At 38.1% G+C, this 19,082-nt stretch overlaps 2 protein-coding genes across 4 annotated transcripts in view; one reads left to right on the top strand and one right to left on the bottom strand.

The window, feature by feature from the left end:
* DNAlig3 (DNA ligase 3) overlaps positions 1 to 19,082 on the top strand; it is a 47,601-nt gene that overhangs the window by 281 nt on the left and 28,238 nt on the right. For both annotated transcript variants that reach the window (XM_012298496.2, XM_012298502.2), the window contains exons 2-3: positions 14,044 to 14,364; positions 15,795 to 16,070. In XM_012298496.2, the coding sequence (XP_012153886.1) occupies positions 14,052 to 14,364; positions 15,795 to 16,070 (589 nt within the window). In that variant the 5' untranslated portion in view covers positions 14,044 to 14,051. The remainder of the gene's footprint in view (positions 1 to 14,043; positions 14,365 to 15,794; positions 16,071 to 19,082) is intronic.
* LOC100882424 (uncharacterized) lies at positions 255 to 18,636 on the bottom strand. Of its 2 annotated transcripts, none has more exons than XM_003699279.3 (4): positions 18,355 to 18,636; positions 4,914 to 5,092; positions 4,581 to 4,794; positions 255 to 2,225 (listed from the first exon to the last, which is right to left on the bottom strand). In XM_003699279.3, exons 2-4 carry the CDS (start codon positions 5,070 to 5,072, stop codon positions 2,164 to 2,166), a joined length of 435 nt encoding a protein of 144 aa, XP_003699327.1. In that variant the 5' UTR covers positions 5,073 to 5,092; positions 18,355 to 18,636; the 3' UTR covers positions 255 to 2,163. The 2 variants fall into 2 exon arrangements, with proteins under 2 accessions (XP_003699327.1, XP_076393742.1); XM_076537627.1 differs by lacking the exon at positions 18,355 to 18,636 and adding an exon at positions 10,712 to 10,809.

The following is a 19,082-nucleotide window of genomic DNA, read 5'->3' as shown; positions in this document are numbered from 1 at the left end:
CTATAAGATTACGTAATCTTAATCGCGATACGTAAGAGCAATTTGTGTTATGTTTATTTTTCTCACGTGACGATCGAACACGTGTACTTTGTACAGTATGCGCGCTGTTCCAAATCACGAAACGTTCAGATTCCAAGTTGTCATTGCATAATAACCATGCTCGCGCAATGTCCCTTATTTTAATCAATTTCCCGTAATTACGTGGATAAAAATTTGGCGAATAGATCGAGGAAAGAGAGCCGCCCAAAAACCCATTCGTTTCCACGTATAGTTTATTTCGAAGGATTGCGAGAAACTGAGTGTTTAGTAATAGTAACAGATAAGTGGATGTATACGGTACACACGATTACAATCTTTTTATTGTTGCTATCGTTCCGTTACATTATTACGAGTTACGCGATGATGCAACGTTTGTTGTCTTTCGTGTATCATTCAATGTTTTGATATTGCACAACGCTGCAATAACTTCATTCGATTCAACTTGAAATCAAAGCGGTATCTTGTTGAAAGATATTACAATATAGAATAACATTTTGCCGAGATACGTTGTACGACAGATTTCGCGTGGATACATGTAGCACATGTTTAAATTATAAATAGTGAAAATAACGTGTCCGTAGAAAATAATCGACGTCTAGTCGCGTATAAAATACAATTCAGAATGGTGGGGGTGAGCGTTAATAAAAAGTAACGATAGGTGGGGGGCTAAATAAATAAAAAAGGACGCATAAAAAGATTACGTTTCTTTTCACGAAACAAATATAAATAATTTATCGAAGGGTGCAGGCGGCCTCTCTTTCCCTGTCTATTTTAGTAAATTATCAACGTTTCCTTAACGTTGAAAAATATTTTGTCGAGGAAAGCTTTTTCACTAATAAGAATACGTTTCCTTGCTGTTTCTCTTTTTTATATCATATTCATTTATTTTTGTACTCATTTTTACGCTGTTAATTTTAGGATAGATAACAGTAGTTTAATATTCTAATTTTAAGTCGCATGCAATTTTAGAGAGAGAGAGAGAGAGAAGAAGAAAATTATAAGTGGCGATTTTACAAATTGTATACCTAGAATTTACATGCAGTTTATTTTATTAACGTCGGTTTTGCTTTCAAAGATTAATGATCTCGAGAATATCGAAGCCTCGGCCCTTGCACCCTTCTCACTTAAAGCTAACGAATAAATACCTATCCGCCATTTCGATTTTCGATCGATGGCTGGTCGAGGACACTCCACTCTGAAATAAGATCGATGCTTTTCATTCTCTTTTTCTTTCGTCGCGTGTTTTCGAAACGAGAAAAAATTGTGCAATCGTTCAGAGATATAAACGACGAATGCAATAAAAATCGTATCAAAAATGATAATAAAGCGTTTAAATCATCTTCTTATCCGTATACTCACCACGTTGATAGAGCCGCACGCTCCGTGTTATTTCTTTTTTTATAATTTTTATATTTAAGTCTTTGGATAATTTTTTCCCATCCATCAATTTCACAATTTTTCCTACGTATTTAAACAAATTGTACATATTTCGTCATCGGGGATCTCGAGTGAATTTTCAAGTTTCTAGAATATTCATGACAAGAATGTTTGGTAAAATACAGAAGTGTCCTCGAACGTATGAAATTACGTATACTATAGAATACTAACGAGCGAAACGCGTGTGCCTCTTCCTCACCGTGTTGCTCGGTGCATCATCGATGATTCTTTCGATAATCGGGACTCCGAGCCAGTCGGGGTCCTCTCGACTCTCGATCGAGGTTAAAAAAACGGAACAAGAAAGAATCTATCAAAATGATCGGTGTGTACAGAAAGGGCAACAACGTTTGTTCGAAGAACGGAGTCGTTCGTGAATTTTCTAAGCTTCCTAAAGGTCTCGAAGGTTCCTAGAAATTCCTAAAGATGGTCGACGTCTCGGGAGCTGTCGGAGCTGAAGCGATTTTCCAGCAAGTAGGAGTCGAACGTTCATGACTGTTCGCGTTTCGGCCGATTGGAAAATGCGTCCATTTTTTTTTTCTGCACTCGTATCCCGTTCTCGGTGGCCCCTGGTTCCCGTTGCACGCGGGTTTCGCTTCGTTTTTCGAGGCAGAGGGTGCACCGCGCTAGAGGCTCTCGACCATTCTCTTGACGTGGTCGTCGTCCGCGAACCTTTCGTTTAATTACATTTTAATTGTGTAGCTGCCGCTTGCGCCCCATATTGCAGATCTTGAAGTGGCACAGTGTCATATCTGAAGCACACAAAAATACCAAAGTCAAATACCCACTATTGTAATAAAATATTACGGAATAGGTTATGTATTTAGAACACTATTATTTTAAATAGAACTGCACTTGTGTATTGCACGAGGCCTAGACGAGGTAGAGGTTTAGAACACTATTTAATGTAGAACATCACTTAAATTATATTAAACAATATCTGTCAATTATGCTCGTGTTGACATGCTCTCAATTGACGCACTTCCTTGTTAGACACTTACGATTACCAACTTCCTGTAAAATTATAAGTGTTGCCAATATTGAAGTACAAAAAGAAAAGATAAAAATCTATGCGCCCTCTCGCAAAATAAATACATACATACAGGTCAAAATTTTACATTGTAAATCTGATTCAAGGCTTCAAAAGAAGTGTCAGCTAAAAACCATACCTTGATTTTCTAGTGTCTTGAATGATGAAAAGACACTAAACGAAGAAAAGGTTTACGAGTTCAGGGAATTCGAAAGAATTCTAATTGTCGAACCGCCAGTTTCGCGATAGAGAAATTTGTCTGACGCCGATCCTTAATCGAACGTTCAATCTTGACAGTATCACAGGGTGGGGATCGATTACGACTTGTTTTTCAACGAAAGAATCGAGCCTGACGTCACGTGAATCAAAAGTCAATTGGCGTAATCGATTGGTTTGCGCTCGGTTTCTTCTCTGTTCGACGAAATCCTTGAACCCGGGCTAACCAGGAACGAAATCTCCAATTACGATCATGTAACCAGGTCTGAGCGTTCCTGTACCAAATACGCGCGAAAGAATGTAACATGGCGGCGGAAGGGCGCGAATTTCAAATTAAATTTACAAGTTCGATATTAAAAGTTCTAAATATTCAAGAATAGTAATACTAACAGTGCAACAATAGTTTTAACTGTTATATTTAATAGTTAATACTGAAAAATAATAAATGATAAATACTGTAGTATTATTAGTAATTTGAATAGTATTAATATTGTAGTATATTAATAATCTAAGTAGTATTAATGTTGTAGTATATTAATAGTCTAAGTAGTATTAATATTGTAGTATATTAATAGACTAATATATTCATAATTTCTGACGAATTTAACTGACGAAGTTAAAATAGTTTTAACTATTATATTTAATAGTTAATACTGAAAAATAATAAATTGTAAATACTGTAGTATTATTAATAATCTGAATAATATTAATATTGTAGTGTATTAATAATCTAAGTAGTATAATTATTGTATATTAATAATCTAACTAGTATTAACATTGCAGTATATTAATAGACTAATACATTCACAATTTCTGACGAATTTAACTCGTACTTAATTCTCTCCATCTTCAAATTCCGAAATACGAAACGTCCGTAACTTTTTCTTCGAAAACAGATATTAAAGTTATGTATCGAGAACAAAGAAGAATAAATTGCTTTCCAAACAACGAAGTATCAGAATCGTACGTGGCATTTGATCGAGTGTTACCACAACGAAAGGGTCGAGACTCGTCTTAAGGGAGCTCCCGCCGCGAATAACTTGGATTTGCTCCAAGTTTCTCATTCGAATCTGATCGCCAGGCGAGTCACGCACGGATTTCCAGTATTCTCCACGTAATCGCGAGAAGCAGGAGCGGACAACGAGAGTCGGTTTCAAAGTTGCGACCGGCTTCCGGATCCGCGGTTTCCCTTTTCCACGGTGTGGTGAACGTTCCACGCTTCCGAAGTCCGGCCGCGTGCCGGCGTAGGCGAGTTAATCCGACACGAGTAATAGGAGAAAATGCAAGCGAATACCGCTTTCTTTCGGGGAGCTTGATTAGATGCTCGAGGGAAACGAGGGTTAAGTTATTGTTGCTACGAGCTAATGATGTTTGATGGGGTGTATGGGGAGATTTTGGATTTTTTAAGTTTTGGAAATTTAGGGATTTGAGTAGTTGGTTTTTTGAAGGTTTAATTAGAATTGCAAATCCTATGTTCCAAAATTTCAAAATTCTCAAATTCTCAAATTCTCAAATTCCAAAGCTCTCAAAATCCAAAACTCTCAAATTCCAAAATTCTCAAATTCCAAAATTCTCAAATTCCAAAATTCTCAAATTCCAAAATTCTCAAATTCCCAAATTCTCAAATTCCAAAATTCTCAAATTCCAAAACTCTCAAAATCCAAAACTCTTAAATTCCAAAATTCTCAAATTCCAAAACTCTCAAATTCCAAAACTCTCAAATTCCAAATTCCCAAATTCCAAAACTCTCAAATTCCAAAATTTCCAACCACAATCTCTCCAAATCCCAATTTCACAAACTCAATATTCTAAAAATTCTCGAATCTCCAGATTTCCAATTAAAAATTATGCAATCACTTACAACTAATCGCCGTGCGTTTTCCGGATCGTGGACTAACGATAGCATTCGGCGTCGGAAGTTCCTCGACCGAGATGTAGTCCCCAGGCCTCGTCTTCGCCTTCGCCTTTGCCTCCAGCACTGACTCAATCATCATTTGCATGTCGTCCAAAGCTTTTTCCCTCTCCATTATATCTTTCTTCTCCTCGATCACCTTCTTTAGTTTGTTCAACAATATCTGTAAACAATCAAACAGACGTTCTCCGTGAATTTTTAGCGTTTTTGAGAGATCAAAGACGCTGACAGAGAGTGTCACCCCTGTTTATTCTGGTGCAAGATACAAGTGTAGATACTGACTAGATTTTCGGCGTTGTTGGCGTAGCCTTCGCTGTAGAGCAGCTCCGAGGGAATCGGCTCTGGCTCTCCAACGACGAACAGGTTGTCGCTGGAGAGGCAGGACAACAACAGTGCCAGTAGACACAGGCTCGTCCGTCTTGTGCTGGACCTTCCCGTCATTCCCTTGATCCTCTTTTTCGCTGCAAGCAAATCGAATTGTTAGGAAAATCTTCACAAGCTGTTATTCAAAGGATTATTTCGTTCACCAGCTCTAAAGAATTCCACCCCCTACGGAAACAGGAGGTTTCTACAAGAAAACCTTGCAGTATCAAACTTTATCGAGCTTGACAAATTAAAATTGATTAAGGGGGCAATACCTTTAGACAGATGAAAATAAGCTGATATTTGTGAATTTTTTTTATAGGACACCTTTGTTTTGCATTTTCGAAATTTCAGCTATAATTTATTATAACTATTGCCTATTACAGAATATTTTCTGTTTTGCAAAATATTTCAAAATGCCGGAATTATGACAATCCTTTCTGGAAGTGTTTTGGCGCGTCTCGCGAATCGGCGTGGGTTCCAGCGGAAGATATACTGGTTTCAGCAAGTTTGCAGACAACGTTTCGAAAACTAACATTCACAGTTAGTAGATGGACCTCAGAAACGTGCAAAATATGTAAAATTGAAGAAATGGCGCGTTTAAAGAAAAACTTTGAATTTTATTGAAAATTTTTGCAATGTTTTGCAATAAAAAGGACTTTAATGTTCAATTTATTTCGTACATTTAGGTTCATATGTTAGATAGTATTGTCATGGATATGTGGAGAAAATTTGAGCGCGATCGATAAACTAGTTTTTGAGTTATCAGCCACGGCAATTTTAAGAACGTAGTTTTGAGAAAAACGCGTTTAAAGTTTCAGTCCTCCGCACTGAACGCGTGTATACCCGCGGCGCTAATCGGCCATAACTTCAAAAGGCTTCGTATTTCGCTTGAAAATTTTCAGACAATATTTTTAAGATGTTACACTAACATTTTATAGAAAAAAAATTTTGTAATTTTTTAAGATTCTAAAGGTATTGCCCCCCTTAAGTATTGTATTAATTTCTTGAGTCAATCGGTAGCGATGGGTTTAATTTTTCTTCTTCCCTGTTTCTTCTTTCTATCTATGTTGTATGTTTATAACATCACAAAGCATTGAACAACTAACTGACAAGTATCAGTTTCGATTTTTCTATCATAGTTTTTCACCATCGAACGATCGATGACTTTGTGACGTCTCCAGCGATATTGGCAATTTGAAAGTTGTAATTAGTAGCGACATGGCGTTACGATAGTCATGAATGCGTAACATCGCTCAAAGTGTAATAACCGACTCGGTACTTGGGGAGGTCTTGTTGAGGGAGAATCTCGAGAAACAAGAAATCACCGAAATCCAGAAAACTTTCGCCTACTTATAAGATGAATGGGACCTCGTTTTCGCATCCATCATTTTTCTTGGGAGTCAGGTGGTCAAGAATCAGGCGAAAAAATAAGTTGCCGAACCAGGTCAAAACCTGGTACATTTGCCTGTGGATCTGTTTCGAATTTGTTGCTCAGATAAGGCAACATAAATTACTGCTCGTTATCGCACCCTCTTTCAAGATTAATTCCGAACTTTTTGTTCCCTTATCAGTTTGCAGGTTGTTTGGTATTAACCAGATTATTCGGAGAATAAAATAAGATTGATCAGAATTTCAGGAAAGATCGATCAAGTATTCCCCTTTGAATCACTTGTTGCACTGCCCTGAGGGCTGGTGGATACAGAAACCTTAACGCCATAGAGTCGCGGCGGCCATCTTGTTTGCTTGCGGCCATCTTGTTCTCTTACGGCCATCTTGTGTACATTCGCTGTTTCACACACCTTCGAAATTTGACTCTATTAAACATGTATTGTTGTTTAAAAATATTTTATTGTGGTAAAATCTACACTTGGGTGTTGTCTTTATGATTTTCTCAATGAATGTGTCAAAAAGTGTGAATTAATTATTGTAACATTAAGACGGTAAGAAGATTCTAAACAAGAGTCTAAGACTCCATTAATGATCTTTCTTCCAAAATTATCGGAAAGGACATTTCACAGCAAAAGGAGCAACGTTCTCGACGTCACGTTTCAACGTTAATCGTTCAAAGCATAACTTCCGATGCGCTTCCATCTTTGCTGGAATTCCTACTGCACCCGTTAATTTGCCCTTTACTGTTATTTAGCAGCGTGCTTTGTTCCAATAAATGACAGGAAAACTGGAATTGCAAGATTTTGTGATATTCTTTTAATTCGGAGATAAACTTTGTATTTTAAATTTATCTTATCTGATAAGGTGCTAGTTTTTGTAGATTTTTATAGAGCTTTAAAAAATTATAAACAAACAGCTTTAAACAATTATAAACATGAGACAGACATTGTCTCAAGAAATTTATATAATTTGTTCTCTACGTGAATCGCCAAAATTTCAGCGATAAAAATAAATAAAACTCGATGCAACAATAAAGTAAAAATACCTCGATGAAGCTAGATAAATATAAACTAGATAAAAACAATAAAAGTAACTAAAATAAAAACTTCTTCGTTAATAAAAAAAAATGTGCTTCAACTTTCATTCATCCAAAGAAACAAATTTCGCAAGCAACTCTCATAGGCGATAAAATAACATAAGATAACATATTAAGATAAAAGTAACGATGAAAATCGTCTGGCGATTGGTCTACGAACGGGACATCAGATAAGCTTGTTCGACTTCGATCCTTGTTCGCGATCTCGCGTAATCTTATCGGTCCCTCTTCCGTAGCCCCCTCCAGTTTCCGTTTATCGTGGCAAAGGGATGATCCTCGATGACCTAAGAAACGCGCGAATTCATTCAGCTGAGAAATTTATCTTGCGACCCGAGCTTCTTTCGAACGATAACATCAACGGGGGTGCGCGTAATTACGTTTTACATAATTCGCCTACGAAAACTCTGTAATTTCGAACGACGTTGATTCGTTCTCCGCTAATCGCTCCTCCCTCTTTCCCGCCTCTATTTTTCACTTTTATCGCTTCGTAATCGCCAATTTCCGACGTTTCTTTTTCGGATGTTCTCTTTTTTTTCGTACAGTTTGCTCCACGGTCATTTAATTGGCTATTTATCTTTACAAAGTTGTAGAATAAGATTCACTGTAGTTTATAGCAAACGCTGTGTCAAATATTAAGTCGCTATGCTATAGTGACTATAGTAGAATAGAATTTGCAAGCATGTACACAAATAACTATAAATTATAATACTTATAGAGTTTTAGATAGCAGAAGTTTCACAAAACAGAATGAAGACCTTGAATATTGTTACTGAAGTTGTATTAATAGATTTTTAAATAGCAGAAATATTTAGAAATAGCAGAAATTTCAGAAATTTACAGTATGGAAAGCTTGAATATTATTACTGAAGTCATATATTTAAGTTCTAAGTATGAGAAAATGTACGAAGCGAGGAAACCAATATGGCGTCGCAAGCAGAAAACGCGTACTGCGCATGTCACACTGCCGCGCACTTTAAATTATTATTGTACTCTAAATTATGTAGTTACAGTGGTAAATTTATACATACTTGTCTTAACAATTATGTAATTCACAGTAGTAAACTTGTACGTAATTATTTTTGATAATTAACTACGTGATTGTTGTAATAAAGTTCGCGGTAAGTTGTGACATGCGCAGTACACGTTTTCTACCTGCGACGCCATATTGGATTTCGGGCGGCAGCTCAATTCTTCTTTATGTAGGATTGTTTTTGATGTATTTAATAATGTAAATGGAAATAGAGGGAGTGATAATAGGAAATATTTATGTAATTATTGATATAAATATTTATATAGAAGAAATATTAGAAATAATAGTAAGATAAGACAAAATTAATATTAGAAAAAAATTAATGGAACGTGGCTAAGTGATGAATGAATAGTTATGTTCTTAGAACAATTTAGAAATATTGTACTATCCCGAGTGGCCATATAGCTAGATGTCCTTACAATTAAGAGTTGTGAGATTGTATCAATCCAAACTTGACTATAATTTAAACCTAATTGAACTAAAATTGAAGTCTTTGATAAATTATCATTGAAGAAATGCTTTCTCGAACCAAAATTCGAGTCTTCAAACAATTATCATCGAAGAAATGCTTTCTCGAACCAAAATTCGAGTCTTCAAACAATTATCATCGAAGAAATGCTTTCTCGAACCAAAATTCGAGTCTTCAAACAATTATCATCGAAGAAATACTTTCTCGAACCAAACTTCGAGTCTTCAAACAATTATCATCGAAGAAATGCTTTCTCGAACTAAAATTCGAGTCCTCAAACAATTATCATCGAAGAAATGCATTCTCGAACCAAACTTCGAGTCTTCAAACAATTATCATCGAAGAAATGCTTTCTCGAACCAAACTTCGAGTCTTCAAACAATTATCATCGAAGAAATGCTTTCTCGAACTAAAATTCGAGTCCTCAAACTATTATCATCGAAGAAATGCTTTCTCGAACCAAACTTCGAGTTTTCAAACAATTATCATCGAAGAAATGCTTTCTCGAACCAAACTTCGAGTCTTCAATAAATTATCATCGAAGAAATGCTTTCTCGAACCAAAATTCGAGTCTTCACAAAAACTTGACATCATCGAAGAAATGCTTTCTGGAAGAAAATTGAAGACATAATGAACCATGACTCGCCATTTTTCCCGTCACGTATCGATACACGTATCACGCGCATGGACTCGTATTTATTCAGCGAACAATGAGCCACTGCCGTTTTATATTCGACATTTACACACAGAAAATTGCCAACTAATGCGCGATTGTTCGAACCCCGCGAACAGATCGAGCGTGTAGCAATCGTTTCACGGGTTCGATCTTCCGAATTTTTTTCCTGTTGCCGCCATTCAGATACCATCTTTGTTTTCTAATTCCGACGCAACTGATATTTTAGCAATGTTCACTCTCAAGAATTTACAGCTGTATTTTTAAATATTTATTTTTCACTGTTGTAAAATATTTTGATGTTGATGTGCTGTAGCTTCATTTCACTTATTTAAAATTCACAGGCTTCTTATCGTTTTAAACTTCTTCTTTAATATTCTTTTTTAAACTTCCTCTTTATCATATCTGTATACTCACTACTGACTGAGATTTTTCTCTGTTTGTGGTCTTAAATTTATCTGTTCGGTGCTCAAAGACGTTCATTACTCAAATTTTTTGCTGCTCAATCTATCTGTGTGTACTCAAATTTCTTGTGTGCTCACTATTTAATTTTATCTTGTGCTCACTTTTTAAATTTGTCGTTTGCTCACTGTTCAAACGTATCATAATTCATGTACTCAGGTACTTAAACTTATTGCATAAACTCCCATCTATTCAGATATTTAAATTTATATAAACTTCTATCTGTTCACATACTTAAACTTATCTATTCAGACCTGTTTAGATCTAGGACTAACTAAATGTTTCAATACGTACATATGTACGTCAAAAACTCTCTCCTTCATCAGATAAATAAATAATACCAGAAGTACATTATATTAAATCATAACACACTGTCTCAAATAAATTTGTAACACAAAATACGATTTACTGCTGTCATCATCAACGTTGCTACAATTCTACATGTTTGCTCTTCCACATCTATTTTCACAAGAAAAACTCATGCAAATCCAAAAAGAGCGAAGAAGATAATCCAAAAAGATCGAAGAAGATAATCCAAAAAGCTAGTTAACAAAAGAAAGAAAAAATTGAACGATGTAACTAGAGAAGGTCGTACCTTTCAACCCTGAATCCTCGTCGATCACAATTTTCGAATCAGCACGCGCGTCTCGAGAACTTTTCGGCGGGACGTTCTCGAAGAGTGAGCCGAGAGGGCTGTTGCACCCTCTATTATACCCCGAGCAGAATCCTCCACCACCTAACCACCCTTCCTCCTACCACCTGTAGGTTCGTCACGAGGATACCTCACCGCCTACGTGCATACCGTTCCTCTTTCACGAAAATCACGCGAAATGAAAAGATATTCGATGTTGTGGCTACCTCTCGATCATTCGTAAACCTATTACTTTACATAAACCTACAATCCTCTATTTTCAATCTGAAACTAATTATTTTTCCTTCGTAAACCTAGTATTAATATGCGTTAATTTTACGTTTGGCTCAAATACAACGGGTCGGTGCAATTTTAAAACTGCTGTAAGTAGAATAAGAGCGGGCATGGTCAGACGAGCAGGGCTGCGATATAACCTGGTTTGTACGAAAGTTACAGCGAATAAACACGTCAAGTAAATACGTACTGACACGTGTATTGTAGCTAATTGATTAAGCACTTAACCTAGCATTTTTTTTGCAGTCAGAGATAATTAGTTGTTATGTCATTAACATAGCTGTTAGGACAAAGAAAAACTTAGATGTTAAGTATAATGGAAAATGTAGGAGGCCTTGATTATGCTAGTTAGAATTAATATTGAACGCTGAATTCGATCACGAGGCATTTTAGGTTTTAACAGTCTGAACTGTAATGTGCGTCATGAGTGCGTCACGGTACATCAAGGTTTAAGTAATTTGTATTACATGTATACGTATAATATTGTATATTATACTGTGCGTCACGAGTGCGTCATGGTAAATCAAGGTTTAAGTAATTATATGCGATGTGTATGTAATATTGTATAGAATATTGTGCGTCATGAGTGCGTCGCGGTACATCAAGGTTCAAGTAATTTGTATTATACGTATACGTATAATATTGTACAGTGTATTGTGCGTCATGAGTGCGTCATGGTAAATCAAGGTTTAAGTAATTATATGCGATGTGTATGTAATATTGTATAGAATATTGTGCGTCATGAGTGCGTCGCGGTACATCAAGATTCAAGTAATTTGTATTATACGTATACGTATAATATTGTACAGTGTATTGTGCGTCATGAGTGCGTCACGGTACATCAAGGTTCAAGTAATTATATGCGATGTGTATGTAATATTGTATAGAATATTGTGCGTCATGAGTGCGTCACGGTACATCAAGATTCAAGTAATTTGTATTATATGTATACGTATAATATTGTATAGTATATTGTGCGTCATGAGTGCGTCACGGTAAATCAAGGTTTAAGTAATTATATGCGATGTGTATGTAATATTGTATAGAATATTGTGCGTCATGAGTGCGTCACGGTACATCAAGGTTTAAGTAATTTGTATTACATGTATACGTATAATATTGTATAGTATATTGTGCGTCACGAGTGCGTCATGGTAAATCAAGGTTTAAGTAATTATATGCGATGTGTATGTAATATTGTATAGAATATTGTGCGTCACGAGTGCGTCACGGTACATCAAGGTTTAAGTAATTTATATGTATGTAATATTGTATAGTATATGGTGCGTCATGAGTGCGTCACGATAAGTCAAACGTTAAATAACTGTACATTTTATAGTATAATCTCTATTATATTATTTTAATGAATATACACATATGAATACATATACAAGTCGAATGAAGTGATTAGTTCGAACGATGCCTAATTTATGATTTCCACATAAGATGAATCTACGTAGAAATTATCTTCGCCGCTGCTATTTGTCATCGTGATGCGACAACATCGATGCGGACCAATCGCCGCGTTAATCGACAATAACAGCCCCTCGCTTATCGTGCTCGCTCAATTAACGTCTTCCTCTTATCGCCGATTCTCTCTTTTTCTATCTCCCGGTAAATCGCACGCCCGGCAAAATGGCGGACAGAGGCCGTCTGAATTTTTGCCGACTCCCGATCTTCATCACTAATTGTAACTTCTAGACTTCTTCTACACTTCTTCTAGATTCTAGAATTCTTCAAGAATACTACTCTTTTAATTTCCCTAAATTTTGCGTGAAATTATACGGTGACGTGTAATATTACAGGTGATGAAATTCTCACGAGAAATTTCCTGAAATCGAAGAATTTAGATGGCTTGAAAATCTCGGAAGATAAATAGCGGAAGCAGATGACGCAACGCCGAAGGTCTCGTTAAAACAATATTCCGGTAATCTCGATTACGATAATTGCCGGGCGCAGTTCGAGAATTATCTCCTATGAGAATGTTCTCGTTGCACGAGTGGAATAATACGGGATTGATAGCATTATTCGAGATACGACACTTGTTGACAAAGACCGGAAACGAATTTCTTTAAGGATCTCGTCGGACCTATCCTTGACACGAACTACTGATCGCCTACGAACTCTCTTCAGTCATTCCAACTTTTTGAGACGATGGAACCAATATAACCTAGACTTTATGGAACCAATATAACCTAGACTTTATGGAACCAATATAACAACTGTAGACATTATTATAGATTTAAGAGAGTTTCGGAATATCGAAGGTACCATAGCAAAAGACCAAGGAACTTGTCCATTTTACCCGGGCGGTTTGCGCATTGAGCCCAAGGTTGTAGCCATATTTTTTCGGTTCCACGTAGTTTGAAAAGTCGAGGCGATCTTGGGTTTATTACTGTGAGGGTAATTTGTAGGAGGTCGAGTGCCGGATGGGTGACCGTGCAACGGTTTGAGCCGGTGCACCACTGCCAGGGGAAACTGGGAACTCCCAATTTGGGGAAAGTCAGCCCTTTCCCACTCCTCGTTTTTCCCGCCCCAGTGTATCGGGAAGATGTATATATTTGTACGCGAGTCAACGCGCTTGGTCTTGCTATACTCGGAAGAAATAAAGTCACTCTAGTTATTTGTTAATTCGTTAAAATCGTTGTTCGGCCTTAATTTTGTCTCGCTCCGTTCCGATCCAAATTTAGTCTACGAAAGTGAAATTTTACGTGGTCGATGGCCTGCGGATACAGGAGTCCATCGAATACTTGATCGGTGGTTATACCATTTCGACGGAGTTAGATCCTTATGTACTTACATTAAATTTTGCTCCAATATTTTCAACTATTTTAAACCTTGTACCTATCTCCTTCAAAAGTTGCCTCGCCTTAAGCGTCAAGTTACCAGAATCGCAACACGACGCTGTCTTTCAAAATGCAGCTTAACAACAGAACGAAACGTCTCCCTTAGTATAAATCGTCTCTCTTGAATCTCTAATTCTCCGATCTTTCTGTTCGCAGTTCGTCCAATGTCGGACGACGAGAAGGAAGAAAAACCGTTCGCGGTGGAGCGCGCGAAGAGCGGTCGCGCGAAATGCAAAAAATGCAAGTGTCCCATAGAGAAAGACACGGTGAGGATCGCGAAGCTGATGGCGAATCCGTTCGCCGAGGGGAAGATGAAAGCGTGGCACCATCTGAGCTGTCTCTTCGAGGTGTTCGCGAAACAGAGGGCCACCACGAAGAGGATAGAGGATCCCGAAGAAGACGTAAGCGGGTGGGAGGAGTTAGACGAAGAGGACAAGAAGACTGTTCTTCAGAAGCTCGAGGAGTTTGAGAATTCATGTAAGGGAATGCGGTGATCTCGACGCTGGAGAACGATGTTCTCGAACGGGCGTATATTTCCTTTGAATGAGGACACAAGTTTATTGTCGTATTTACAGGGTCTTTCATTTTTAAGATTTATAGTTAGAGATTGACCTATACACTTTTAATTCTTGGGGTTGGGTTGTCAAGTTTTCTAGATTTCAATTTTTGAATTTTTTGAATTTTGTAAATTTTATATAGATCCTCAGATTTCTAAATTAGATCCCAAATTTCCTAGATCCGAAATTTCTTGGATCCAAAATTTCCTACATCCCAAATTTCCTAGATCCGAAATTCCCTAGATCCCAAATTTTTTGGATCCAAAATTTTTTACATCCCAAATTTCCTAGATCCCAAATTCCCTAGATTCCACATTTCCTAGATCCCGAATTCCTTAGATCCCAAATTCTCTAGATTCCAAATTCCCTAGATTGCAAGTCTCTAGATCCCAAATTACATAGACTCAAAATTTCCTAGGCTCCACATTTCCTAGATTTGAAATTCCTTAGATTGCAATTCTCTAGATCCCAAATTCCCTCGATTGCAATTCTCTAGATCCCAAATTGTATAGACCCAAAATTCCCTAGACTCCACATTTCCCAGATCCGAAATTCCTTAGATCCCAAATTCCCTAAATTGCAATTCTCTAGATTCCAAATTCCTTAAATCTCAAATTCCCTAGATTGTAATTCTCTAGATCCCAAATTGCATAGACCCAAAATTCCCTAGACTCCACATTTCCTAAATTCGAAATTCCCTGGCTCCCAAATTCCCTAGATTGCAATTCTCTAGATCCCAAATTCCTCAGATCCAAAATTTCCTAGACTCCAAATTTCCTAGATCCCAAATTCCCTAGATCCCCAATTTTTTTCCCCCATATCTCCACCATAAATCCCCAAATTCCAAAGATCTCAGATTCCTCCAACTTCCAAGAAATTCAGAAAAAATTTGTAAATTCAGAAATTCCAAAAATCCCTAAAAATCAACAGGTGGTTGAAGGTTCATTTTCTCGAAAACGATCGCTCGTATCGCAAATCGGCAAAGGACTTTTCGACTCATATTAAAAAGACGAATTCACAGTTGTCGAACATCCGCGCGCACCTCTCTTGAGACACCCTGTACAAGCAGATAAAGAAATTCGAATAGCCTCGTTGGCGTTCGTCTCTGTCGCGATAAGGCGTCGATCCGTTTTAATTGCCGTTCAATTAAATCGGGGATATACAAATTGTGTTCCATAAATCATCTTTCGAGTATTATCGCCTATTAGAGCGATCGTTCGATGATTTACGTTGCATTCGACGTTCCTCCTTACGGAGATTAGCGTCGCGGAAGATCACTCGAGTTGAGATTCTCCTGCGAAGGATTTCCAGACGCGTCTCATCGATTCCTCGAATTCGATGGATTTGCAGGTCCTTTTAAGACTCCGAAGAACAAAAAGGATCAACCACCGAAGAAACGCAAAGCAACAGGTGATTCTGACTCACCACCTAAGAGGAAGTCGAAGAATCCTAAGGGCGCGTCGACATCCAACGAAGAAGCTAAGGAAGACGTCTTGAAATCGAGGAGTTCGAAAGATGACGCCTTTCTGGAGTTTCAACGACTTTGTGATCATTTGGCGAAGGTTGATGCGTACACGGAGAAGACTGCTGTTGTTAGGAAGCTGCTGACCAAAGGATCCGAAGGGGGTGAGTTTCATTTATGATTTATTTCTTGTTAGTAGTTATTACTCATTTGGCATGGAGTCTAGCTCACTTAACAGTGATTTGTTATAATTATTCTGTGCATACCCAATGCTCAGGTTCTCAAGTCTATATAATATCCTCAAATCATTTTTGAGTCCCTGAAAGTTTGAATGAGTGCACGTTCAAATCTATTATATTCCCAAATTGATGGACTAAATTGATGAATTTCTAAATCTCCAGATTTCTTAACTTCTACATCCCCAAATCATTTTTGAGTCCCTGCAAGTTTGAGTTAGTGTATCTTCAAATCTATTATATTCCCAAATTGATAGACTAAATTGATGAATTTCTAAATCTCCAGATTTCCTAACTTTTACATCCCCAAATCATTTTTGAGTCCCTGCAAGTTTGAATGAGTGAATTTTCCAATGTCTTACTACCAAATTGATAGACCAAGTGGATAAATTTCCAAATCCTCAGGTTCCCAAATCTTGATATCCTTAAATCTTCACAAACCTAAATTCCTACATATCTAGATAGTACGTCCCGAGATTTTTAGGTCCCAAGTAGTCAAATTTGCAAAATTAACAGATTCCTAAATTCCTAAATCCTGGAATTCCTACATTTCCAACTCGCTACATCCCCAATTTCTTACATATCTAAGTCACTACATTCCCAAATCTCTATATTCCCAAATCCCTAAATTCCCAAATTCCTACATTTCCAAATACTTACATTCCCAAATCTCTGTATCTTCCAAATTCTAGACCCCCAAATCACTAAATTCTCAAATTCCTAAGCTTGAAATTCCCACATCCCCAAGTTCCTATATTCCCGAATTCCCATATTCTCGAATTCCCATATCACCAAATTCCCACATCCCCAAATTCCCAAATTTCCAAATTTCCATATCCCCAAATTCCCACATTCCCAAATTCCCACATTCCCAAATTCCCATATTCCCAAATTCCTATATTCCCAAATTTCTACTTCCCCAAATTTCTAAGCCTTCAAATTCCTACATTCCTAAATTCCCACACCCCCAAATTCCTCCATTCCCTAATCCCTAAATCCCCAAATCTCTATTTCCTCCAAATTCTACACTCCCAAATCTCTAAATTCCCAAATTCCTAAAGCCTGAAATCCCCACATCCCTAAATTCACATATCTCCAAACACCTATCGCCCCAAATTCCTAAATTCCCAAATTCCTATATTCCCAAATTCCTATATCACCAAATTCTCACCTTCCCAAACTTCCAAATCTCCGAATTCTCATCTCCCTAAATTCGCAAGCTCCCAATTTTCCAATCATTCAAATCTCCAAATCTCCAAATCCCCAAATCCTCAAATCCCTAATTCTCCAAATCCCCAAATTATCAAATTCCCAAATCCTCAAATCCCCAAATCCTCAAATCCCCAAATCCTCAAATCCCCAAATCCTCAAATCCCCAAATCCTCAAATCCCCAAATCCCCAAATCTCCAAATCTACCCTTATACACCCAAACTCTCACTTCCCCAAATCCCCATACCTCCAAACACCCAACTCCCCCAATTCCCAAATTCCCTATCCAACGCCTATCAACCTCCCTCCAATGGTCGAAGCCTCAAACTCGCCTCGCAATTCGCCTCAAAGGGTGGTTCTCCAACTGCGAAAAAGGAGTCGTCAAGAACGTACACAGAAGCGTACGAACAATTCTATCAATGGGATATCGGTTACGCTTTCCGCGTAAACACGATCGTCTCTCCCCACCCCCTTTAGCCTCTCCCCTTATTTTCTTCGATTCTTCCCTTCCCCTCCTCACCCCCTCTCGTTTTCTTTTCCCGTACGCTCACCACCACCGTCTTTTCGTCGAGGTCGAACAAATACGATACCGGAATCGGATACAAGGAGACCATTAATCAATCGACCGTAGATTCCCACCGCTCTGATCGTGTTCGAAGTGGAAGATTTTTACGGGGTTATCTTTCCGTGGACGAAACCGATCGGTTCGACCACCCCGATTCAAATTTCCAGATCTACGATATACCTCTCCGCGAGTATGCTTCTCATCCGTTTAATCGGCGAAATTGTTTTTGCAGAAATCGCGCCGCGATCAGTTAACTTATTGACACGACACAAATTGCGGTTCGTTGATGCCTTCGACGCGTCATCTACACTTGACCCAGTGTTCGCGTCTATGGACGTGAAACTTTCCGCTTCCGAAGGAGAGTATTTAGAAGGACCTTTCGATCAACGAACTCGAACGGGGTTGCAGGGAAAAATCAACAGGTGGAATTTACTCACCGCTATCGAAATGTCCTGGCTCGTTTTCCTTGACGCACTGACCGTGACAGAGAAAATAAAGAGGAGATCGGTCGAATAGACGCGTTGCCGCGATTTTCACCACCGTACACTCAGAAGCACCCCGGAAGATCTGTCGTAACCGATTGCGAAACGATATGGCGGAGAGCGTTCCTTGCACGCCACGCAATCAACGTTTTGCGACTATTGGTCCCGGGGACTGTGTTCCGGTGCCTTATAAGCCTAACCGCCCCCACCTAAACGAGTGCCGGTTCGTAAACGCGATGTCGAGCCCCTTCTCGAGTAGCCAGCTTGGCTCCAGACGTCCATTCTTTCCCTCGCGCCTCCACGCGCCTCTCACCTACCCCTTCCTCTCTCGTGCTTCAAACTAATCGCGATGCACTCGCTACTCCCTCTTTTAATTCGACCACCTCTTTTCTCGCTCCTCCCACGTGCCTTTCGCTTTTCACCACGATACTTCATACTAAAATTTTACTTTAGAAGCTTACTTTAGAAATATATTGGGTTAGTTTGATAAAGAGAGTTGTGTGTCGAGATATACGTATGTCCCTGCTTGATAAAGTCCGCGTCATATACCACGTTCATATTTTAATTTAAATAGATACTGTTATATTACTCTTATGTGCTTATATTGATGCAGTATTTTAGAATGGAAGAATCGCTTCGATTTGTTCGAGTTGTTATGTCTGAATGCACACGTACATCCCCGT

The sequence above is a fragment of the Megachile rotundata genome, chromosome 11, assembly GCF_050947335.1.
Source record: "Megachile rotundata isolate GNS110a chromosome 11, iyMegRotu1, whole genome shotgun sequence".
Classification (NCBI taxonomy): Eukaryota; Metazoa; Arthropoda; class Insecta; order Hymenoptera; family Megachilidae; genus Megachile; species Megachile rotundata.
Note: the sequence above shows the minus strand (reverse complement) of the source record. Positions and strands in the feature narration are given on the sequence as shown.